This window comes from Alternaria arborescens, assembly GCF_004154835.1.
Source record: "Alternaria arborescens strain FERA 675 chromosome Unknown contig_20, whole genome shotgun sequence".
NCBI lineage: Eukaryota > Fungi > Ascomycota > Dothideomycetes > Pleosporales > Pleosporaceae > Alternaria > Alternaria arborescens.
Genome location: NW_021167875.1, coordinates 151,309 through 166,620, shown reverse-complemented (window position 1 = coordinate 166,620; position 15,312 = coordinate 151,309). Strand labels below are relative to the sequence as shown.

The 15,312-nt window shown below is 52.0% G+C and overlaps 6 protein-coding genes across 6 annotated transcripts; 4 read left to right on the top strand and 2 right to left on the bottom strand.

Moving 5' to 3' along the window:
• Positions 1-586: 586 nt before the first annotated feature.
• AA0111_g8199 (hypothetical protein) lies at positions 587-1,785 on the top strand (the record flags this gene model as incomplete). Its single annotated transcript, XM_028654619.1, has 2 exons — positions 587-660; positions 723-1,785. The coding sequence occupies 2 exons, from the start codon at positions 587-589 to the stop codon at positions 1,783-1,785; spliced, it is 1,137 nt and encodes a 378-aa protein (XP_028504218.1).
• A 916-nt stretch (positions 1,786-2,701) lies between these two features.
• AA0111_g8198 (hypothetical protein) lies at positions 2,702-4,474 on the top strand (the record flags this gene model as incomplete). The annotated part of the gene is made up of 1 exon (XM_028654618.1): positions 2,702-4,474. The coding sequence occupies one exon, from the start codon at positions 2,702-2,704 to the stop codon at positions 4,472-4,474; it is 1,773 nt and encodes a 590-aa protein (XP_028504217.1).
• A 1,457-nt stretch (positions 4,475-5,931) lies between these two features.
• AA0111_g8197 (hypothetical protein) lies at positions 5,932-7,056 on the top strand (the record flags this gene model as incomplete). The annotated part of the gene is made up of 1 exon (XM_028654617.1): positions 5,932-7,056. The coding sequence occupies one exon, from the start codon at positions 5,932-5,934 to the stop codon at positions 7,054-7,056; it is 1,125 nt and encodes a 374-aa protein (XP_028504100.1).
• Positions 7,057-7,588: 532 nt separating this feature from the next.
• AA0111_g8196 (hypothetical protein) lies at positions 7,589-8,818 on the bottom strand (the record flags this gene model as incomplete). Its single annotated transcript, XM_028654616.1, has 1 exon — positions 7,589-8,818. The coding sequence occupies one exon, from the start codon at positions 8,816-8,818 to the stop codon at positions 7,589-7,591; it is 1,230 nt and encodes a 409-aa protein (XP_028504099.1).
• A 465-nt stretch (positions 8,819-9,283) lies between these two features.
• AA0111_g8195 (hypothetical protein) lies at positions 9,284-11,180 on the bottom strand (the record flags this gene model as incomplete). Its single annotated transcript, XM_028654615.1, has 2 exons — positions 9,284-10,968; positions 11,021-11,180. The coding sequence occupies 2 exons, from the start codon at positions 11,178-11,180 to the stop codon at positions 9,284-9,286; spliced, it is 1,845 nt and encodes a 614-aa protein (XP_028504215.1).
• Positions 11,181-13,521: 2,341 nt separating this feature from the next.
• Positions 13,522-14,905, top strand: AA0111_g8194 (hypothetical protein; the record flags this gene model as incomplete). Its single annotated transcript, XM_028654614.1, has 4 exons — positions 13,522-13,686; positions 13,760-13,892; positions 13,946-14,306; positions 14,356-14,905. 4 exons carry the CDS (start codon positions 13,522-13,524, stop codon positions 14,903-14,905), a joined length of 1,209 nt encoding a protein of 402 aa, XP_028504214.1.
• Between the last annotated feature and the right edge of the window lie 407 nt (positions 14,906-15,312).

Sequence of the window (15,312 nt, the reverse complement as noted above, 5' to 3'; positions counted from 1 at the left end):
AAATGCATTGGGAGGGCGTTAGTGGGTGGTTGGGATGGTTGAATGGCTTGGTTCATTCCCTCATTATTAGACACGATGCGCTATGCGAAGATGATTGATGTTCTTATTTACGGGAGCAAATGGATACAATAGGCCAAAAGCAATGATACCACGAACTCTGTTCATTCTTATTCAAGTACAAAATATGTCTTCTGCTGAGTCAGTGATGCATGCTGCCGCGGGAAATTCTGGAGTGTTGACTCTTTGGCCGCGATGTCACCGTGCGAGCTAACATGTCCTAACCTCGGTACCTCCCCGCGCGTCGACTCGTCACTCACCAACCACATGCCAGCCGTCATGACGCGCCGACCGCCATTGTCGGCTGTCTGTGAAGCCGGATATGCCAATGCGTCTCCTGGCTGAAGGTAGATTGACTGCGCGCTCCTTTACCCTTAGACAAACCATCTCTACACGTCCCACCTTTACACTCTCTTCGTTCTTCGACAGACCACAAGTTCGGTGCAGAGCGACGTCAGTACGAACAGCTGCCTACTTGAAGGCTATTCAACGGCCCGCGACTGGATTGCTTGAGTTAAAGAAGCGCAACATGTCCACCCCAGCAGACCACCAGCCGTCTAAAAAGGCGGCAAAGACACCAGCGGTTCCACGGCCCAGCGCAAGGTATGCCGCCAACCCTCCACCTCTAGCAACGGTTCCAAGTACCATATGCTGACCATCCCCAGTGTCCTCCTGATCTCCCCTACCAACCAAATTCTTCTTCTGCACCGTGTCAAGAAAGCCTCGAGCTTCGCCTCCGCACACGTCTTCCCTGGCGGCGCCCTCTCCAAAACGCACGACGGCGCCATCCCCGACGTGAACGACCCAGGGAGACACCAAGATGGGCCTGCCTACCGTATGGCAGCCGTGCGCGAGACATTTGAGGAATGCGGTATCCTACTAGCTAAGAGCAAGAAGACAGGCAAGCTGTTCACCGAGATCAGCGACGAAGAACGTGAAAAAGGGCGACGAGACGTGCACAGCGGAACAGTCAAGTTTGGCGATCTACTTGAGAAATGGGGTGCTGTCCCCGACACCGAGGCGCTGATACCGTTTACGCGGTGGGTAACGCCCGGCAACGTGCCCAAAAGATTCTCGACACAAATGTACCTTTACTTCCTTCCTCTCGGGTCCGTATCGCCCACGAAACACGCGGCACCAGCGTCCACGCCCCCTGGCTCTGGACTCGAAGAAGAAGATGAAATCGTTATACCAAACCCGACGCATGACGGGGGTATCGAACACACGGCCGCACGTTTCCTGCCACCGAACAAGTGGATTGATCTCGCGAGGCAGAATAGGATTATATTGTTTCCGCCGCAGTTTTTCCTGACGCTGCTGCTGAGTCCGTATCTAGCGGCAACGGTCACGAGCCCGAGCAGTCCTACACCAAGTATCTCGGAGCTGCAACTCGAGCGAGAAAAATGTCTGGATTTCTTGCGCAAACCGAGGATGTATGATGGCAAGCCTGAAGTTTCCTTTGCAGAAGCTTGTATTTCTCCTATCGTGCTGGGCAAGGGTCAGTATGGTGAGAAGGGGCAGGACGGTGTGGGAGGTGTGGATAAAGATACTGCGGTTCTCGTATTGGATCGACCGGGTAAAGAGGTCGAGGAGCAGGAAGGTGGAAAGGGGAGGAGGGGACTGCGGGAATGGGTTGTTACGACGAGGTTCAAGGGGGAGGGGCCGAGGGATGTGGATGTTAGACGGAGGGAGGACGTGCTGGGGAAGAAGACGCAGGAGAAGTTGTAGATTGCGTTGCTCTTATCAAGCAGTGCGATTGACTTCCAATGTTACCACAAAGTGCTAGTAGATGTAATTATGCTCGCACAGCTGTTTGGGAATTGGTCGTCACCAGCCAGCGCCGTTGATCAAGCATCGAACCAAAGTTTCTAAGACAAGATCCGCCAGGACTGGGCCCGAAGAGCGGAACCAGCCTGCACCAGTCGCGAAGAGCTTGGTGTAGCTAGCGCTTAGCTTATTTCCCCGCATTCTAGCGATGATCAAGAAGATCGTATACCTCATCTATTCCCGGTCCGGCGAAACCACCTAGGCGGCTCGGCGCAACGCATGCCGAGCATCATATAGTACCTTGAACCTTGAAGCTTATCAAGACATGATATCAGCAGAGTACATCCTGCTTCGTGCAGCTCAGCCTTCATCTAGCAAACATGTATTGGACTAGGCTGCTGGCAAGTATCGCTTCGTTGACGACGCTGCAATTGGAAGTACTAGCTGGGTCTTGTTGGCGAGATACTACATGCAATGGACCAACTGAAGCTGCGTTTGAAGGTACCTACTTCTATTCCTATCTTTCTTCCTTGATGGTAACAAATCAGGGCCCTGGCGTGGGAACATCTACGCCCCATCATCACGTACAGTTCGACCAAGATCAGTCGTCACTATCCGAGACCGTCATCCAGCAAGTTACCCTCGACTCGTAGTCCTCCGCGGGAATGGAACGAATGTTGTTTTCGATTTCGGTATAGAAGTTGGCGGTATCGCCTCTCTCTCCTACACAAGCAATGGAACCGGTGCCATCGGCCTCGCATTCTCCGAAGCATCGACGTGGATTGGCGAGTGGTCTGATGCGTCGAATGGAAAGTTTGCTGGTCGCGATGGAGCATTGTATGTCAATATAACCAGTGCTGGCCCGGGGACGTATACGATGCCGGATGAAGTGATGCGAGGAGGGTTTCGGTACATGAGTGCTTTCCTCGTCACGAACACAGGCACCTACGTGAACATCACGGATGTGCAGCTTGAAATCAGTTTTCAACCTACATGGTCGAATCTGAGAGCATATCAGGGGTATTTCCATTGTAACGACGAGCTGCTGAATAGGATATGGTATGCAGGCGCCTACACGCTCCAAACCAACGCCGTACCATCCAACACCGGCCGCTGGGTTCCCATGCTCGCCAACGGCTGGGCCAACAATGGTACTCTGGGACCAGGAGAGACCATCATCGTCGATGGCGCAAAGCGCGATCGCGCCGTCTGGCCAGGCGACATGGGCATTGCCGTGCCTTCAACTTTTGTCAGCACTGGAGATCTCGAGAGCGTGAAGAATGCATTGCAAGTCATGTTTGACTACCAGAATCCAGATGGCTCGTTTCCGGAAGCTGGACCGCCGTTATTGCAGCAGAATAGCGATACGTACCATATGTGGACGATGATCGGGACGTACAACTACATGCTCTACACCAACGATGCAGCCTTTGTGCAGAAGAATTGGGCGAGGTACAAGAGAGCTATGGAGTATGTTTATGCTAAAGTCGAGGTGAACGGATCTGGGTTGTTCAATCAGACGGGCACGAGGGACTGGGCGCGCTGGCAGACTGGCTTCAACAACACCGAAGCGAACGTCATTTTATATCATACACTGCAGACCGGTGCGAAGCTCGCAACATGGCTGAACGACACCGCGATGACCAACGGCACTAGGCTGCAGGATTTATGGACATTACGCGCCACGTGTCTTCAATCAGCAATCCTAACCCACACCTTCGACACCGCGTACGGCGCATTCCGCGACAACGCTACACTCACCACTCTCTACCCCCAAGACGCAAACAGCATGGCCCTCCTCTTCGGCCTCGTCTCTCCTTCCTCCGCCCAGGCCCAATCCATCTCCACCGCGTTAACAAAAAACTGGACGCCCATCGGCGCCGAAACACCAGAACTCCCCGGCAACATATCCCCATTCATCTCCTCGTTTGAAATCCAGAGCCACTTCACCGTCGGTAATACACATCGTGCGCTAGAACTGATTCGCAGGAGTTGGGGCTGGTATGCTAATCACCCCAACGGCACGGGTGGAAGTACGGTGATAGAAGGGTATAGGACGAATGGGACGTTTGGGTATAGACAGGAGAGGGGGTACGGATATGATCCGAGTTATGTGTCGCATGCACATGGATGGGGCTCGGGTCCTACGAGTGCGTTGACGGAGTTTGTGGTAGGACTGAAGATTAGGGAACCTGCTGGGAGAGTATGGGTTGTTGAGCCGAGGTTTGGCGATTTGGAGGAGGCAGAAGGGGGCTTTGTGACGGGATTGGGGAAGTTTAGGGTCGGTTGGGTGAATAAGAAGGGTAGAGAGAGGTATACGGTGGGGATTGAGACGCCGGTGGGTACGAAGGGTTCTGTGAGGTTGCCGCTTGAGGAGATGGGAACCTATATGGAGGTGATTTTGACGGTGAATGGTGAGGAGATAGGAAAGGAGGGGTATACTCAAGTTGATGGACAGTTGGTTTGGGACGTTGATGGTGGGACGTATGATATACAGGTTAGCAGATGGTCCGATACGGTTGGTGTGAAAAGGGACGATAACGAGGGAGGATATGCTAGTGCTGGTATAAGGATCAATGGAGGTAGGAGTTGGATGGTCTCAGCCTTGCTGGGTCTGAGTGTTCTTGGTGCTGTTATGGGAGGACTATGAGTTGCGGTAGCAGTTTTAGAGCACATAGAGATGATGAGGCGGCTCATCATCAAGTACAATCTATGTCATGCATACAACGAGGCGTACAGCAATTCTGCTGTAACACTTCCAATCAAACGATTGAGAAAAACAAAGATAAAGACCATACATAACCTAGCATGAGAGCACGATGCCGCTGTCAAATCCTGCGTCAATACCGCGACAGTGCGACTCTGACCAAGCGACTGTTGACTATAGGGTACGCCGGTCGTTTGAGTGACTTGGGCGCACAGCGACATTGCCATCGATGTGCAGGAAATATTTTTCTTTTCTTCCAGATTACGACCCGATGAGAGTTGGTATGTCTATGAGAAGCGCGCCTGGATCTAAGAAACTTGAGTATTAATGAATTGGTAGTGCCTCGGGAGTTCGAAGCGTAAAGGTTGGGGGCGGGGCTCTCCCATTGGATGTCCTTGGTTCAATTCAGCCGTGACAGCACAAGAGGCGTTTTCAGCCGAATGCGACCTTCGCTGCCATGGCCCTACGAACAAGACTCCTGCGACAACTCCCTTCGTCACGAACACATCCTGTTACAGAAAACTACCATGTCTCGAACAACTTTTGAGCATATCCCGTTGGCGCGTCCAGCGGAGCAAATACGTCTTCTGAAACTTCAGCCTGGCACAGAGGCCATTCGGCTCAACATACAAACTTACGAGCTTGCGGAGTGCCCAGCGTTCGTAGCACTATCGTATGAATGGGGCGATGACTCAGAGATATACGACATCATCATAGATGGGGCAGTCTTCAAAACACGGCAGAACCTATTCGACGCCTTAGGACATATACGAACCCTCCAGGCGGATACATCGAGCACGAGGCTATTCGACAAAGACTCACCTTATTTTTGGATTGATGCCATCGCGATAGACCAGGCGAGCGACATGGAAAAGCCTCATCAGGTTTCCATGATGGGTAAAATATATCGTCGAGCTTCCCATGTTATAGCCTGGCTTGGCATTGGTCAGATTGGCGATGGTTCAGCCATGGCTTTGGATTACCTGAATGATGACCCACCGGGGCCGAACTGGTATCATAAAATTCGCCCAGACTTAATTAAAATCGAAGATAACGAAAAGGCGATCAGTAAACTGTGTAGCCGATCGTACTTCCGGCGTATCTGGATCGTCCAGGAGTGTGTTCTTGCCAGAAAACTTCACTTAGTCTGTGGACTTCATTATTGTTATTGGAAGCAGTTGTACAATTTCAATGAGTTCCTACATTATGAGCGTCAAAGCCAGCCAGTCAATGAACTCTTTCTCGCCAAGTCACAGTTCGAAAAAGATTGGGATGGCAGCTCGATTCAGGACGCGATGTCTCGCATTCTGAGAGTCGTAACCAATAGGACGTGCTCAAGATTTCACGATCGAATATACGGGCTGCTCGGAATACTCCAACAAAGTTTCCAGACGACTGGTATGGAGGTGAACTATGAAGCTAGCCTCGAGGAACTGATGACCAATACCAAAGAATTTCTTGAGAATGGTCTGGAGCATACGCACTCTTATTCCGTCCCTTGGATGATCCTTGATGTTTTCAAACCAGTCGCATCGATAGATGTACTGGGGAAGGTAATGTGGTACTGGCAGGTGAAGGAGATCATGAAAAAGCTGGACGCGCATGTGATCAAAGGATTCCATATGCTCGAGACCCTCTGCGGCGCGAAAGAGCGAGCATTGACCTTCCAGACAATCTGTTGGATCGTTGGCGGATATGGGATTGATCTTTTCTCGCCTGTCGAAGGAACCCCTGCTCTGGATTCTGCGACGGCAATGCAGACTTTTTCCCTTGAGTCCCGAAGGAACGATGAGTCGCGGTATCCCAACTATCGAGTTTTCATCATGCGTTCGCAGTATACTATGGGAACCTATACGTATGGTGTCTGCTTGACGCACTGGCCCAGCAAGCCACATGGTTTGCCAGACGACTACATAATGACAGAGTCGAAGTCGAGGGAATGCAGAAATTTCCTTGAGGTCTACAGCAAGCACGTCAAATCTCTAGGTATCTTGAGGGAAAACTCCAATGTTTCTACGGAAGTGTCCGATCGGCAAACGTCAACGCAACTTCCAATCCAGGTTGAGTGGATGGTGTTCTCTAATCTTCTGGCGCAGCACTTTTACACCAAGTTCGAGCCATATTATCAATGGGGAGAGAGGCCTAACCGTACGACCAAGGCTGGTGGCTTTGTAAGGCAGATCGAGCGAGAAGGGAAAGATCTTGGCACTTTTCTCTCAGAATCCTTGTTCAACAAATATCGCATGAGTGTGGCGAGCACATCTACCGAGTTGCCCGCGAATGCTCTCATGTCGGTTCAAATTGAGATCACCCGCAGCAATGATGCTGGCGATAACCCTGACTTTGTCAAGAACATGGTGGCTTCGTTGTACGACAATGATTATTCTGAAGCCGACTGGGAAGATTACAATAGAACCGAGCCGTCAGAAGATAGAGTATGGTTGCCAGAAGATGCAGGTTGGGCGCCAGAGGATCCATACTGGTGGTTACAAGATCAAAAATGGTCTCTCAGATATCCATCTTGACACTATTACACGTGACCCGTCGCCGCCTAGCCACCCTGCAAAGCCCCCAGGACACTGTACCACTCGCCTTTCATCCGAACTCCATCTTTATAATGGAATCGTTCGATCTATCCTCTGCCTCTGGGCATATGGTCAATAAAGAAACGATACAGAGAAGATTAGCATGGCCCCAGCACATGGATGACACGCTCTAATCAAAGTGAAGCTACCATTTTTTGTTCTTGCACCAAGTCGGAATGCTTGTATTCCAGGCTGTTCAAATCGCCAAGTCAGCATAGGCAGACGTTGTTGTTCTCTTTTGCTGTCTTGAAGGCCTGGATTAGCGTACACCATGCTCGCATTACATATTCGGCGCAAAGACCTTGTTAATCAACACTCCCCTGTAGCAACCATTGAGAAGAGATCCAGTATACACAAATGCGTTCATCGAGGGTATATCGCTATCATCATGACTCCATATAGCCACCTGTAGGTCTTTGCCCATCACCCCTTGCTCAGCCACACACCAGCCCACCCCACGTACATCCACAACCTATATTATCATCTCGCCCCCTTCACCCTCGCCACCCCCAACATCCTCCCCGTCATCCTCATCCAAGTCCTCCAACGGATAAGTAAGGATAGCCGCAACATTGCCCAGCCCCTCGAGGCGCTTCCCCGACTCGTGCAACGAGCTGAGAACGCGCACCTCACCACCCTCTACATCGCGCACCTGATCAACCAACTTGACCCATCGCCGCCTCTCCTTGACGTTTTGCGCGCGAAACAAGGCGTTATTGATGAGGAGCACGCCACCTCCGCGTCCGACTGCGCCTTTGGCAACCGCGCGCTCCACCTCGCGGGGTCCGTACCACGCGCGCCCATCGTCCAGGCGCATGAGGGTGCTGAATTTATCCATGAGCGCTGTTTCACGCGCAAACTTTGTGTCGGAGAGTTTGTTCGTTATGGCTGGGGAGGAGAGAACTTCGTTGAGGGAGTGTGTGTGCGCTGATGACGAGTGTGCGATGATGATGGTGGGTATGAGGGCCATGAGCGGCTTGTTGGTTGTCCGCGTCGCTTCTGCTTTGATGTATTGTAGGAATGCTGTCGCTACGAAGCCGGGGCTGGCGAGCAGGAGGGGGAGTGTTTTGCCGCCTTGCGCCGTGTTGGAGGTATTTGGTAGGTCGATTTGCCGTAGGAGGGTGGAGAGCGTTGTGGAGAAGAATCTGTCCATGCCTTTGCTGTGTCCGTCGACGCCACCTCGTCGTTTTCTGGGCACCGAGACCTCAATCTTTTGTCGCAGTATTGTTTGGTGTTCTGTGATCATGCAGATGTGCGCGACGCCCTCTCCCATGACGACGGCCCATAGTTCTGCGCGTTTGGATGCATCGCATGCCTCTTTCAACTGCTCTAACGCGACGCTGTCCCAGCCGTCTGCTTTTTCAATGGTAAATTTGCGATTTAGCTCCAAGTCGAGTGTGTGATGCTGCCCTAGTTTGACGTGCTCGTTCTCCTTTGCTACGCGACCGGAAACGTGTAGTTGTTCGGAGCCGACGTCGAAATCGGTCGATGTTACGGTGATGGTGAGGTCCAAAGCAATTCTTTGTGACGACGTGGAGCCGGCATCTGATGTCTTTGAGACTCGTCGGACTGCCTTGGCGCGTATTTGGTCGTGTTCTTGGATCAGGTTATAGGCGTGCCACATGTCCTCAGGCTCTTCAGGCAGCAGGGTGACGAAGCCCGCGCCTGTTTTTTGTTCAATCTGGCTTTTGAGCAACTTCATGATGGCGTGGTCAGGGGTATCTTTGCGTGTAGGGTCAGTGGTGGTGGTGATGGAGGGACAATAACCAGGCGCGTCAAGTTAGCTACGCAGCGTGAACTTTTGGAAAGTAGTGACGCAACCGTGGGATGGAGGGGCACTAGTGGGGGTCCACCCTACCCACCAACCCACGCACGTCTCGCCCTAAAAGTATTCACTCCCATAGTCTGAGACTTCAACGCTGACTACTATCAAAATTTGGAAGACACTTTATGAACCAATGCAAGACTGAGAAGAAAAAATGCCTTCTCGTTTGGCTGCATGGGTTCACAAGGCTTTGACTAGCAGCGGGTATCACTTTGCAAAGAGACTTGGAAATACAGGTATTGAACAAAGCAACTTTGGCATTCGCTCGTAGCTCATGTAGTCGCTATACACATTATAAGATAGATATATACAAGAATGTTATATAGACCAAGAGGCCACGCTCTACGACCTGGCCTTGATAATCTCAGCAGCCTTCTCACCAATACCGTACATGGTAGCCTGGAGATGGCAAGAGGGAATGATAGGAATGATGGAGGCATCAATAACGGAAAGATGCTGAGTACCGTAGACCATCAACTTGTCGCTGACACAGCCACCGTCCCTCTCAGGCATCATGGGGCAGGAGCCAGACGGGTGAGCAAGAGTAGGGCTCAACATAGATTGCGCAAGCAGGGAGTTGTAAATATCCTCGTCTGAAGTGTGCTGAGCACCAGGGACAGTCTCAGAGATCTTCTTGCTGGCGAGCTCAGGGCGGGCCCACACGGTACGGAAGAATCGCAGACCAACCGCCATGATCATACGGTCAATGGGGTTGACAAAAGCGTTGTAGATGACGTTGGGAGGACCGTTGGGGTTCTTGGCGTCAATGTAGACAGTACCGCGGGACAGCGGCTTCTCAACTCCGACGAGGCCGTAGCTGCCATCGGCAGGGACGGGGAACTCGGCGACGGCGGCATCTCTGCGGGAGAAGATGTCGGCGATGACGGCGCGCTGCTTAGCGAATCCGCTAGCAAGCTTCTTGTTGGACTTGTAGATGCTGGGGAGGTAGTCGGTGGCTTTTTGGCTGCTCAGACGGCTGATGAGGCTGTCGGTGTCGTTGGTCATGTCGGGCAGGGAGATGAAAGCCAGGGCGTTACCACGGGCGTAAGTGTAAGGACCAGTCTTGTGCTCGACGTACTGCTCCCACGCAGAGGCGTTGAAGGTGGCGTTGGTCATGAGCGAGTTCTGGTTGGGGAAGTAGTTGGAAGTCGTGTTGAAGACGACGGTGGCGTAGGGGTGGTCCTGGAAGTTGGAGCCTACTGCGTCGAGCTCAACCTTGACCGGGATACCGGCAGCCTTCAAGACGGACTTGGGACCAATACCACTGAGCTGGAGGAGCTTAGGGGTCTGGATAGCACCGGCAGCCAAAACAACTTCCTTCTTGGCGTAGAAGGTGGCCTTCTTGCCAGTCTTGTCGGTCACCTCGATACCACTGGCCATGGTCTTCTTCTTGCTGTCAAAGATGATCTTGTCGGCAGTGGTACCGGTAAGGATGTGGAGGTTGGCACGAGTCTGGATGGGGTCATAGTACGCGTAACGAGCGTGCGCACGACGCCCAGTGGTAGCATCCATGGTGTTGGCGTACCAAGAAGGACCGTAGGCCTCACCAGCGTTTCCATCCTCGGGAATGTAGACACCGGAAGCCTTCCATGCCGCCCAGTAGTCCTTGATATCCTCGTACTGGTTGGAGGTGATGGAGACCTTCAACGGTCCGTTACCATAGGTTGACTCGTCCCAAGTGATGTTGAAGTCCTTGACAACATCGGGAGTGGGAGGCTGGAAAGTGGTGCCCTTGATAAAGGCCTCTTCCATTCCCTTCCATCCCCATCCCTTGTTGCCAAGAGCCTCCCAGGCATCGTAGTCGGCAGCAGAGCCACGGTCGTAGACCATGCCGTTGATGACCGATCCACCACCAAGGACCTTGGCAACGATAACCGCATAGGAAGTGTTACCAAGACCTGGCTCAGGGAGCGAGTTGATGTTCTCCCAGATCAGACCGGCAGCCGAGGTCAGGTCGTTGGCCTTGTAGGGGATCTTGGTGTTGTCGGTGTCGACATTGTCACCAGCTTCGACAACAAGAACAGTCTCTGTCAATCTGTATTAGTACCTCTCGAACAGTCAATGTGTCATGATACATACTGCTCTTGTCTTCAGTGATACGGTTGGCTACAATCAAACCAGTAACACCTCCACCTACAATAACGTAGTCATACTGGGGCTTGGCGGCAGCACCAAGAACAGGTGCTACAATTACAGCAAGAAGCTGAACAGCAACGGCTAAACGGGAAAATGCAGGCATCTCGAAAATCCAAAAGAAAATAAGTTTAAACGAGGGTAAATTTGGATGCGCGCTGCAATGAACTTCCAAAGGGTGCACCCACTAGATGCTTTATACGGACCGAACAAAACACTTACTCGCTGCTCACATTGGTCGAGAACATATTCGCCACGTGGGAAAGCCGATATTGAGATGAAATCGGTAAGATAACACCGCAAAAGTAGTCGGCCCACAAATACCACAGAGCGAACGATAGTCTGGTAAATTGTTTGTATGCAATGTGGCGCGGTGCTGGCGGCTGCCATGTACACATCCGTTCTAGAATGCGAACCTGTAATCCTTCTGGTAGGGGTTCAGAATCCTAGGCCTATAAAACAGGGTGCATAGGGATCGTGCGCTTGCTCTTCCCTGACTCCTGGTGAACATCAGGGCCTTGTGGGCGCCGTCTCGGTCCGGGGCCGGGGTGCCAACGTTCTTCCACCAGAGAAGATAAGCTCGCGGCAGTCAAAATTGGAGCGAGGTACGTTCGGTGGGCTGATGTTGCGGTGGGCCGATGCAAATCTCTGCGGCTCGTATGTAAAGCGTAGAGACGGACCGGATGAACGATTCATGGTCTTCACACACCGGGAGCCACGCCCCGCTTTTGGACGGAAGACAAGACAGAAGACACGGGCAGATGTCCTCGGCTATAGCCTAGCATGTGATTGAGTTTGAGCTACAGGTGTAGCAACGGCAGCGGCGTAAACAACACAATATGAATCTGGGGTACGTTTAGGGTCCCATGTTACTTCGGAGATTTCGCAAAGGACTGCACGAGGGATGCGGCGCCCCTGGGACTCGGCAGGTACGGTTTTACGGTAGACGCAACGTGATAAGGCCACCAGGAGACCCGAATCTCTGATTCGCCATCTGAACCTGTCTCGGGAGGCCTGGTACCGCGCTTTCGGAGAGTGGGCGCCCTTTCGGGGTCAATGTCCTGCTCGCTTGCAGAGGACAACCCGCTAAGCTTTTGATCAGCATATCGTTTCCCTTTCTATTTCCCGGAATTTAGTCTTCGTAACAGTCGTTCCAATGAGGTACATTGCAAGTACCGACGGCGCACAAGTCTTGTTCGTTGACGTTTAGTGCAAATTGACCGGTGAGAAGGCGAATCAGTTTGCGTACGTTAGAGCGTCTTTCTGCACGTCTGACGTTACTTCAGGATGCTGAATCAGAGGCTTCTAGTGGCGACCGTGACCAGCGGAGTAGTAGAAACCCGGCCCCCATGAGCTCGCAGTTACGCGTTCTTCCCTGTAGTTTGAGTTTTAGACTCGGTCGGTCTTGTCGCGACAAGGGTCCACATTCTAGGGGCCAACGACAAGAGCCCGATGAAATGTCTACGTACCTTGGAATATGATCGTTTCAGACTCGGTCGCACGCATATGACTTCTTGCGGCACGATGTGGGTAATGAAGATGCATTGTTGCGTCGTGGTTGACAGCAGTCCTTTCGACTCCAGAGTGCTGGAAAAGAATAAGGATCTCGTGGGACTGGTGGCGCAAATGGTGGCTTCGGTTCTTGATACCGGTGAGGGGCGGACGGAGAATTCCACGGCATTGTTCTAGCTAGCACGCTAGAGGCACTAGTACCACTAGCTTCGTCTGGCCTGACATTCGCTACCACCTCTTCCACCTTTCCCATCTTCTGGTGAGATAGACGAAAGATTGCGCAACACGTCCATGCGGCAACACCGAGAACCGCGGGACGATGCAAGATCGCACGTTCGCCCTGAGGCCCATCGGGCGGGTAAATGCGTGCGCACTGAGTGTCCCACCAGCGTTGCGAACCTCGGATCTGCAACAAGATCTACAACATACGTCGTCGTCTTCGATTGTTCTCCTGCTCATACATAGCCACGGATCCTTCTCTACATGGTGTGACCTATCCGGCTGTGTAGTGTACACTTGATTCATGGAGTCCCGCCCGCCGAGCTTTCTGCTCTAATTGGGCCAAATTGCAGCGTGTGGGGCCTCAATTTATGCGGCATCACTTCCAATTCAGCTCGGAGTGCGTGACCCTAGGATGCATTCTCAGAGATCCTTGTGTTGGAACGTTTCGAATGACGGTCTCGAGCGAGTGCACCTTCTTTGATCGATCTGGCGGCCTTCTCCCGTCGCCGCAACCGTGCTGTTTAGCTTTCGCTTCGCCAGTTCTGACCCAGTGCGGCCGACACGAGAGATGAGTGGCGCTGAAGAACATACTTGAAAACCCCCGGTGCACTCCCGTTCATTGAGTGGACGTTTGCTTTTTCTCCTTGCTCACCGATTGTGACCTTTGCAACCCATGCCATAGCGCACTCCGAACGACCCCGCCCCAGCGCATTATGGACACCGCAGGCACACAAGAATGGCCGGACGAACGATTGAAGGTCCTTATCCCGGTGTGGACTTTAACGCTGATCAGTACCGCATTCTTGGTATGGAGAGTCGTGTACGGACTGCGATCGCGCAAGTTCATCATCTGTGATTACCTGTTGATCATAGCCACTGTAAGTCTCGGCATGCTTCAGCCCTACCACTTCGCCGACAGTACGGGACACGGTGCTGATATGGCGATCTCAGGCTCTCAACATCACAGCGACATCGCTCAATCAAGTAGTGGTGAATAATGGTCTTGGACGCCACATCATGGACCCTACGGTTTTCCCGAATCTCAGAACCTACAGTTACTATCTATGGATCACACAGATCGTTAGTAAGTTTGCAGCAATATACTCCTCTTTTTGTTTGCTGACGTGTAGCGCGCAGACATCATTGCCGTTGCATTTCTGAAGTGGTCCATCTGCGCCTGGCTGCTCGTGCTGAATTTCTCCACGCTGTACCGGGTCATTATCTGGCTTTCGATCTTGATGGTTACTGCCTTCAACTTCCTTGCACCAGTTCTGACATTGTTCGGATGTACACCCCTGGAGCGAAATTGGAACTTTGGATACACTGGAGAAAGCCATTGCTGGGCGAAAGGCACACTCGCGCTATCCTACTTTCAGGGTATCAGCAACATCATCACAGATGTAGTTTACATGGCTGCACCTCTCATCTATCTTTCGCGCGTCCAGTTGAGCAAGCGAACTCAATGGGGTATTCGCATTGTCTTCTTGCTCAGTATTCCGTAAGCGAAAACGTCCACAAGCTATATGACCTTGGCTAACGTTCTCTAGTGCAACGATATGCTCGATCTTCAAGACCATCGAACTCAAGTCGATCACTAAAACGCAAGACCCGACATGGGACGGAGTCTCTCTCACTATCTGGTCCAGTTCTGAACTCTCGATCGGTATCCTCATCGCATCGCTTCCACCGCTCCGCAAAGCATTCGATCACATCTTCAAGAGGATCCTACCCTCAACCATCACTGGTTCAGGAAAAACACCACAATACGGTTACGGTCGCTCTACCGGCCAAGGCGCAAACAGCATTCACATGAAGAACTTTCAAGGCAGCAAAGCCTACCACTCCCGCTTACCCGGCGAAAGCATCCTAGACGGCGACGACGAGAGCGATCGAGCCATCTTGCCCGACGACGAGCACAAGGGCCCTGGGATTATGAAGAGTACCGATGTCCAAGTCACCGTCTCGGAAGATGTGGAAGAGGCAGGGAGCAGTTCAAATTCCAAAGGCGGCGAGAGCCCCAAGATGTATAAACCAGAGATTGACTGGGCGAGTCCACACTTGGAAAGTGGCGATAGTCCGCATCAACAGGCTCGGTAATGACGAATTTTAACGGTCGAAAAAGGAAAGTTCCATTTGTGTATACAGATAATTTAGGTCTATGTTGGGCGGTGGCTGGACTGCCTCCATGGTTGGATACCCACGTTTTCATGTACATGATACAATATCATCATGTCTCGAGCGAACAGCTCATAACGACAGCATCTCCTTGACTGGTGTGAGCAGATGTTTTGTTAATCCATTGCCCTGTCTGATCTATTGCAAGCTGGTACAAGGCAGTCCGATGCCCGGCTGCATTTTCACCGAAAGGATTACGATACTTCTTATGTCGCTTGGCAATATTACGCTAGCTAGGCATAACTCCGATAGTAGACGGTTGTCACTTTGGTGGCGCTTTCACGTCATCGACAGCCGGCGCAGCAGTAAATAAAGGTTTGCACATGTAT